Source organism: Sorex fumeus, unplaced genomic scaffold (assembly GCF_029834395.1).
Source record: "Sorex fumeus unplaced genomic scaffold, SorFum_2.1 ptg000100l, whole genome shotgun sequence".
Lineage (NCBI taxonomy): Eukaryota > Metazoa > Chordata > Mammalia > Eulipotyphla > Soricidae > Sorex > Sorex fumeus.
In genome coordinates this window covers 6,488,583-6,497,585 of record NW_026606157.1, presented here as the reverse complement: position 1 = coordinate 6,497,585, position 9,003 = coordinate 6,488,583, and the positions used below count along the sequence as shown (strand labels likewise).

At 48.2% G+C, this 9,003-nt stretch overlaps 1 protein-coding gene across 1 annotated transcript; it reads left to right on the top strand.

Moving 5' to 3' along the window:
- The first annotated feature begins 470 nt into the window (after nt 1-470).
- KCNJ8 (potassium inwardly rectifying channel subfamily J member 8) lies at nt 471-7,684 on the top strand. The gene is made up of 3 exons (XM_056134586.1): nt 471-577; nt 1,398-1,842; nt 6,047-7,684. The coding sequence occupies exons 2-3, from the start codon at nt 1,469-1,471 to the stop codon at nt 6,945-6,947; spliced, it is 1,275 nt and encodes a 424-aa protein (XP_055990561.1). The 5' UTR covers nt 471-577; nt 1,398-1,468; the 3' UTR covers nt 6,948-7,684.
- Nucleotides 7,685-9,003: the final 1,319 nt, after the last annotated feature.

The window sequence follows — 9,003 nt, the reverse complement described above, 5'->3', positions numbered from 1 at the left end:
CAAGTGCATGTGTGTGATTCCCTGGACAGAGGTTCTGTGAAGAAATAGTTCGGTGGTGTTCAGAAGAATCGATCAGAAGCTCACGGTCCCAGCGCTACTGGAAGAGCCTGAACGAACGGGAAGAAACACAGTCAGCGTCTAGGAAACTCCTTCCAATCCGCCTCTATCCCACCGCAGGTAACCAGCTATTCCACCTGGACACAATCACTTTCTTTGTAACGAAATACCGTTTTCTTGGCTCCTTCTACATCTCAGACCGTGAACTCCGCGAGTCCTGTCGGGCCGGGCCGGAGGGTCGCGGCTACTGGGCAGGGCGGTGGCTGCAGGTCCCGCCCCTCCTGGGGCCCGTCCCTCCCCTGTCCTGCCCGGCCCTGCGCCCGCCGGCCTCCACCTCCGCTACCCGCGGGGCCGCCGTCGCCGCCGTTCCCGGGCTGCAGAACTCCCGGCGAGCCCCGAGGGTCCCGCGTGTGCGCGTCCGGCCTGGGCGCCCGGCGGGGGGATGCGCGCGGGGGGACGTGGCCGAGGGCGGCGCGCGCTCGCGGGGAGCGGAGGCCGCTGAGACCCCCAGGCCGGCTCGGTAAGTGGTGGGGCGCGTCGGGGGGCGGGGGGCGGGTTCCCCAACGTCCAGCACGGCCGCGGGTTCCAGCGCGCTCCTCTCCCTCGGCTCTGCCCGGCCCCTGTCCCCGGGGCTCCGCACCGCCAATGTTTCCCTCGGATGACGCTGGACATTCGGGGGCAAAGTTTGGTCTTAAAGAAAGAGAAACGCAGCCCGCTCCGGCCTCTGCTTGAAGCCGTCCCGTGCGTTTATCCCAGCGCGTCCTGGGGAGATTAAACTGAGCGTTTCCTAACTGCGCCAGAGGCCACGGCTTTTCCTTTGCCTCCTTCTAAAAATAGGAGGAAATGTCCCTTCTTGCTTTGGATGCTCTCTGGACAGTCCCAGAAAGAGACCGCGATGCTCCTGGGGCCTTAATATTCGCCCGGGACGCCGACGGGGGTGGGCGTCCCAGCACCTAGAGTGAGCACGCTGTGTAGACGGGCGGGGAAGGGGTTGGGGTTGGAGGTGCCCGGGCCGTGCGCAACAAAAGCTGTCGGGGCCAAATGAGGTCTGGGGGAATCCCAGCGCTCCGGTACGAGCTGGATTCGCCTTGAGATGCATGCATTTCAGGACCGGTAGTGTTTTTTTTTTTTTTTTTTTTTTGCGGGTGTAGACCTCCCCACCCTTTGCTCCCGCGAGGGGGAAGGTTTGATGCCTGGTTGCGCTCCGGGACGAGCTGGATTCGCCTTGAGATGCATGCATTTCAGGACCGGTAGTGATTTTTTTTTTTTTGCGGGTGTAGACCTCCCCACCCTTTGCGCCCGCGAGGGGGAAGGTTTGATGCCTGGTTCCCCGCCCACAGGAGGTCGGCCGGCCGGAGAGCGCGCGGGAGACGGGCCGGGCAGGTGGCCGCGCCGGCTATGCTGAGGCACGATGCTGGCCCGCAAGAGCATCATCCCCGAGGAGTACGTGCTGGCGCGCATCGCCGCCGAGAACCTGCGCAAGCCGCGCGTGCGGGACCGTCTGCCGCGCGCCCGCTTCATCGCCAAGAGCGGGGCCTGCAACCTGGCGCACAAGAACATCCGCGAGCAGGGCCGCTTCCTGCAGGACATCTTCACCACCCTGGTGGACCTCAAGTGGCGCCACACGCTGGTCATCTTCACCATGTCCTTCCTCTGCAGCTGGCTGCTCTTCGCCATCATGTGGTGGCTGGTGGCCTTTGCCCACGGGGACATCTATGATTACATGGAGAACAGCGTCCAGGAGAGGAGCGGGCTGGAGTCCAAGGTGTGTGTGACCAACGTCAGGTAAGCAGACAGGGGGACGACCTGGGTGGGGGGGGGGGGGCAGCAAACAGCTTGGGATGTTCCCGTGCCCGTGGTTTTGCAGAGAGGGACACGGACTCGCTCTGGTCCTTTCAGAAGGAAACTCATCCCACAGAGGCAGTAAAAGTTTTCTGCGTGCGCCCTCCTGGGCGAGGTCGTAAGAAAATGTCAAGTTCCAATTCTGGGGTTGGTTTTGGAGACATTGTAGCAATGATTCCTATTAAAAAAAAGGTTTAGTTCAAAGAGTCCAGGGTGTCTGACTCAAGAATAAAAAAGAAAGGAAGAGGAAGGAGGGAGGGAGAGAGGGAGGGAGGGAGGGAGGGAAGGAAGGAAGGAAGGAAGGAAGGAAGGAAGGAAGGAAGGAAGGAAGGAAGGAAGGAGCAAAAGGGGAGAGGCACTGCTACTGCATTGAGTCCAGGGTGTCTGACTTAAAAGAAGAAAGAAAGAAAGAAAGAAAGAAAGAAAGAAAGAAAGAAAGACAGAAAGAAAGAAAGAAAGAAAGGAAGGAAGGAGGAAGGAAGGAAGGAAGGAAGGAAGGAAGGAAGGAAGGAAGAAGGGAGGGAGGGAGGGAGGAAGGAAGGAAGAAGGGAGGGAGGGAGGGAGGGAGGGAGGAAGGAAGGAAGGAAGGAAGGAAGGAAGAAGGGAGGGAGGGAGGGAGGAAGGAAGGAAGGAAGGAAGGAAGGAGGGAGGGAGGCAGGAAGGAGGGAAGGAAGGAGGGAAGGAAGGAAGGAAGGAAGGAAGGAAGGAAGGAAGGAAGGAAGGGTCAAAAGGGGAAAAGGCACTGCTGTTGCATTGAGTCCAGGGTGTCTGACTAAGAAAGAAAGAAAGAAAGAAAGAAAGAAAGAAAGAAAGAAAGAAAGAAAGAAAGAGGTAAAAGGGGGAGAGGCACTGTCATTGCATTGTCCACACTTAAGTATCTCTGATCAAAAACCCATTGTGAGGATGCCAGTGAAATTTGCCCATAGCTTTCTCTTAAGACATTTTCAGAACTATTGATGGGGAAATGGGGGAGCTCTGGTGTTCCAGATTTTTAAAAGGAACAAATATGGATGTCCTTCTTGGTTAAGAGACTCTGAGCACTCTTGTTTGATATGTTCTGATTCTGAAATTAAAAGTCCTGTGAAGAGTCAGGACTGCCAGATATAATGTTGCAGGTGTCTCTCTCAGTGTGTTAAGAGAATAGGAATAAGACAGTGCTATGAGAACTTGGATCTCTCGACACAAATATTTCAAAGGTAAGCAAAGTGGATCTGAAGTCAGCGTGCCTCTGGTTTCTATCAAACCTGGGAGTATTTACCTGGCGGATTCGTCTTTTTGTTTCTTTTGTGGGGACGATGCCAACGGAAAACAAAAGTAGTAACCACTAGGAAAATTTCCCAGGATGTATTCTAAATAATATTCCAAATTTGCATAACGCATAGAGCAAAGCCACTTGAACAAGCATTATTCTCTTAGGAAGCTGTAAAGAAGGAGACCTTGACTGACCCTGAAATGTTAGGAATCATGCGTAGCCCTGGAGGAAGCAGAAGTGCAGACACTGAGCTCGTGCCTCCTTCAATTCCCTCAGTAACTGCAATGCCCAAATGGCATATTTGCACCCCAGTCCCCAGGGACGCTGACTTCAGCTCAGATTCTGAGTAGGGCAACTCCGCTGAACTGATCCAGTGGTTTTTCATTGCAAAGACGGTTTCTTGTTTTTATCTTGGTCACAAATTTTTGTCTCGAAGGGAGACTGATGAAAAATGTAGTGCTTATCAGTAGACCAGAAATCAAAGAAACTATTTTAAATTTTGTTTTTTTAACAGGTAAATGAAAGGCAAGTACATATTTCTCTTTTGGAAATTTATTGGCATGGATATTAATGACTCGTAACAGGTCTATAGAGACATTTTTAAAAATGAGTTTCTCAAAAATAAAGATTTTTATCACTAGACAAATATAGTGCCCTTATCTATGAAAAACATTTAAGCAATTTACTAAAGTTGTGTTATCAGAAGTGATATCCTTCCAGTGATTTATAAAATAGGATTATTCTGATGCCTATCACTTCCTGATGCATTCCTGCTGTTCTGAGTCTAAGATCCACTAGGAAATATGAGGGTAGAAAAGCAATTTTATCCACTTGACAATTTTTTCATTTCAAATGGTAATTCTTACATAAAAAGAATTGGGAGCAATTTTTTTTTATTAGTGAGACATCATGAGGTACAGTTGTAAACTTACAAATTTTTGTGCTTGGGTTTCAATTGTACAATGATCAAATACCCATCCCTCCACCAGTGGGGGGCAAATTTTAAGGTTAAAATTATACTAATTTCAATTCTTATGACATTATTTCTATTTTAATATTAACGTAGAGTATAACATCATGAACCAGATGCAATAACCAGATGAAAAAGAGAGAAATCAAAACACATCTACTCTCTCCCCAATGAGATTTCAAGAACATGATAATTCTACTCTTCTGTATTTCCTTTCTAATTCAGTGTATCACTATGTCATTAAAATAGGAAGCAACTCATTGTGTTGGCCCCACTCACCCGCTCGTTCCCGTAATGTTCTGCCAGCTTAATTTCAGGCTGGTTCACTTTTCCTTTCATACGGATGACTTTCGAATGTGACTCAGAAAATAAACCAACATATTTTCCTCTTATTAATCAGCCTAACTCCCTTTGCAGCAGAACCAAAGAACAAGGAAACACTTTTACTTCTCACAGTTGTGTAGTTACCACAGGCATTTGTGAAAGGTTGGGCTGGGTAGCAGATGGGATTTCAAATGCAGTTCTTTTATAAAACAAACAATAGAGAAATCATCGCACCTCATGAATCTGTCTAGCCATTCCCACAGACCATTTGGGGGTATTCATGCTTGACTCTTCCCTGAAGCATCAAATGTTATTAGAATTTAAAGTTGGATCCACGCTCCTCCTCTGGGATTTCTTCCTTTTCTTTGCCTAGTTTTTGTATCACAGGCCACATTCTGTTTGTATCGAAGTACAAAAAGATAATAACTATGTGTTTTCATTCATGTTTTTAACAAAACTTGGGGGCAGTGGGCAATTTCCACACGCTGGTGAAAACCAATCATGAGTCATCTATGCACATTTATTTTTCCTATGCCGTACCCACAAAGTGTGTGGCGTATTCCATAGTCAGTTTTTACTTTTGGATCACTTGTTAGGTGTGGGTTTAACACAGAGGCGATATTCTGATAGAAACCCTTTGCACAGCTTGACTTGAGTAGGGGGCAAAGAATAGACTAGAAACATTAGTCTAACAGCATTTTTAATGGACTGTTAAAATTAAGAAAACATCGCATTTATAGTGAAGTAAATCCATTCATAAGAACAGAGCTTCTCAACGAGAGGAATAAATCTGAATGTCCTAAGAACTTTTCCCAAAACCTTATCTAGGACCACCCTGGATCCACCAAATCAGTGTTTACTCATGGACGTGTGGAAAAGGTTCCTCAGGAAATCCTGATACATTCCCTTTCTGTGTGCTGGGGAATTATCTGGAGATTTGAGTTCACAATAATTATGTGATCTTGAAATGTTCATTTACCCATCAACCTGTCCCATATCCTTCCTCTAGCAGTTCACTCACAAAATAAAAAGTTCAACAAATACTTTTCTTTTCAAATAACAATGGACATTCTTTTTCATTCAAAATGTCGTCTTTTTGCATGATGGTGTTCTACCTTTTTTTTTTTAGTATTATGCTTCCTCTTATACTAGGTGTGCACTTGGTGTTGGTGAATGACCTTAAATATTGTCAATAACAAAAAAAATTCATGCATTTCCTTCTTTAGGACTAAAGTCAGGTAACACAGATAGGTAATAATCAACATCAACTTGGTAGGAAGTATTTACAGAGTAAAAAATGCCTATGAACATAAACATACGTATTTGTTTTCCTAATGCTGTTATAAAAATAGGCCCATCACTTCAACACCTAAAAAAAAACATGACTAGAAAGACATCCCAGAAGGCTGGAAGTAGATACCTGCAGGAGAAAGACAGACAGACAGACATGCCCTAGAGTCAGACATGGGACAAGTCAGATAGTCTTTCTGAAAGCATTCCTTCACCCCTGGAGGAGGAACATGGGACCTTCCCAGGTGGCATAAGTCTCCTGATTCCAGGTCTGGTCTAACGGCCTTGTCTCACGTTGTCCCCCCTCCTAGGTCCTTCACTTCTGCTTTTCTCTTCTCCATCGAGGTCCAAGTGACCATTGGCTTTGGAGGGAGGATGATGACGGAGGAGTGCCCGCTGGCCATCACGGTGCTCATTCTCCAGAACATCGTGGGTCTGATCATCAATGCCGTCATGCTGGGCTGCATCTTCATGAAAACTGCGCAGGCGCACAGGAGGGCAGAGACACTAATTTTCAGCCGCCACGCCGTGATTGCCGTGCGCAACGGCAAGCTGTGCTTCATGTTCCGCGTGGGTGACCTCCGGAAGAGCATGATCATCAGCGCCTCTGTGCGCATCCAGGTGGTCAAGAAAACCACCACCCCCGAGGGGGAGGTGGTGCCCATTCACCAACTGGACATCCCCGTTGACAATCCCATCGAGAGCAATAACATCTTCCTGGTGGCCCCTTTGATCATCTGCCACGTGATTGACAAGCGCAGTCCCCTCTATGATATCTCAGCAACTGACCTTGCCAACCAAGACCTGGAGGTCATCGTGATTCTGGAAGGAGTGGTTGAAACCACTGGTATCACCACGCAGGCGAGAACCTCCTACGTTGCCGAGGAGATCCAGTGGGGCCATCGCTTTGTGTCTATTGTCACGGAGGAGGAAGGTGTGTATTCTGTGGATTACTCCAAGTTTGGCAATACCATGAAAGTGGCGGCTCCTCGCTGCAGTGCCCGAGAGCTGGATGAGAAACCGTCCATCCTCATCCAGACGCTCCAGAAGAGTGAACTGTCCCACCAGAATTCTCTGAGGAAGCGCAACTCCATGAGAAGAAACAATTCCATGAGGAGGAACAACTCCATCCGCAGGAACAATTCTTCCCTCATGGTACCAAAGGTGCAGTTCATGACTCCAGAAGGGAACCAAAACCCATCAGAATCATGACAGCAAGACCAGCTCAAGGAAGGCTTGGCCTTTCCTGCAGGACACCGTCTGGCTGTATCTAACCTGGAACCCAGTGATTTGTCCTTGTACATCTAATGCACATTCGTCCTTGTACAGCTAATAATGGATCTTCATATTCAAACATTGGCACCTTCTATAACAATAGTAACACAGGGATAAAAGATTTGTGCCTCACATTTGTTCTTGACATGCACTATTTGCCATGGTAGACTTAAGTTATGTATTGGGACTAGTAGACTTTCCTTTCCCTTCATTTGAAGCACAAGAAGGACCTTGATTTGACTACCAAGTACTTGGTTCCATTTGAAATGCTTAATGGGTGAAAGCCCAGAGCTCCCTGTATCTCTTGTGTACCCTGAAAGTGCAGGAGGGAGTGAGAAGGACAAAATGCTATTGGTAGCACCTTTGGCATTTCAGTCAGTGTGTTTGTCATGTGTGTGATTCTCCACCAGGGGCGAAGCCAGCTCAGTCTCCTGCTCACCTGTTCCTGCCCCTGTTCTTGGTCCTTCACTGTGGTCCCCTGTGGAATCCTGCTTCTCTGAGGGGCCTCTGGTGGACAGCCATGTCCAGAAACTTTGGAGAAAATCTAAGAATGTTCCCGTTCCTGTCTCACTGCGAATTGGATGACCCCAAATCACTTTCAGTTGCTCAGTTCTTAAGATGCCCCACTTGGAAAGATTGTATAAAATATGTTATTAAACATTTCTTTATAATCAGTGCATTTTTATGATTCCTCTTTTCACAAAATAATCCTTGACGTTAGAGATCAAAATATTTGAGGGGTTGGAGAGATAGTATTGCGTGAAAGAATGTGTCTTGCATGCAGCTGACCTAGTTTTGATTCCCAGCACTACTTGGTGGGTTCCTTGTTTATCATACACCTTGGAGGCCTCTGGGGATGGCCCAGGTGACCCCCCCACCCAACTCTGCAGGAACCAGAAGCATCATCGCCACCCACCTGATTAGCCAAGAATCACCAGGAACTACACCCTCCCCTCTCTGAGTAGCACCTAGGTACTCCCCCACAAAGAACCTGAAACATGTGAAGAAATACTCAGCAATAGCACTTCACTCAGAGCAATCTCCTTCTTTCTGGCCCTGCATTTTCTGTTTTGTTTTGATTTCTAATCTAAGAGCATTCTCTTGGAGTCCCTATCTGACCATGCTCAGCCATAGAAAACCTGGAACCTTTGTTCTCTGATTCTCTCAACTCCAACCTTCAAAACCACTCTTCTGGCTCAAGAATATCAGAATTTCGGTTTCATCTCTAAATTATTTTTCCTTCATTTACAAACATCCTAGTACACTGTGAGTATATTCTAACCTTACCCTAAACGAAAGGCTTCTGATGCTAACCAGGTGGGTAGACATTGTTTCTCAGGTTACTGAGCTGATCATTTCAGGCAAAGTCTTAAGAACTCCCAAAACTGCAGGCTCATCTGTCACATGAGTATTCAAGCTCTGCTGGGCATTTCAAACACATCTTGTCCAAAACCAGTGCTGCACCTTGACCTACCTGCTTCTTCCCCTCAGTTTCTTTTTATCACTCAGGCCCGGGAGTCACACTGGACACTTTTGTCTTCTGCCCTCTCCGGCAGCCTTGAGCAGATTCTGCTGGGTTTGACTTCAGACCAGCTGTGCCCAGTTCTCACTTCCACTGTGAGCTGGGCTGCCCATCGCCTAGGAGAGAGGGAGGCAGAACAGAGCCGAGCGCTAACTCAGCCTGTACAGGAAAAGGCAGTGCAGCCCACAGCAGCCTCCCAACCTCTCTGCAGGACAGCAGAGCTGATCCATCAGGTGGCCATCATTGGTGCAGTGAAGACACACAGCACCTGTCTACTGCCCAGTGCCTGCTGTTGGAGAAGGCGTCACCGGCTAGAGGCAGGGAATGCCTCGACTGGGTTGGTCGGTGGGGCTGAGATGCAGGATTTTGGAGCCCAGCTGGTACAAGTGGCACAGGGCAAGTCAAATAGCCACGGGTCCTGGGCTGTTCTGCCAGCCTTCTTCCAGATGGGTGACAAGGACCTAAGTCACT

Excerpts from the sequence above, each read along its gene's own strand:
- KCNJ8 (XM_056134586.1), top strand. The coding sequence starts at position 1,469 with ATGCTGGCCCGCAAGAGCATCATCCCCGAGGAGTACGTGCTGGCGCGC. Across the intron at positions 1,843-6,046 it reads GTGTGTGTGACCAACGTCAG|GTCCTTCACTTCTGCTTTTC; the intron begins GTAAGCAGACAG and ends CCCCCCTCCTAG.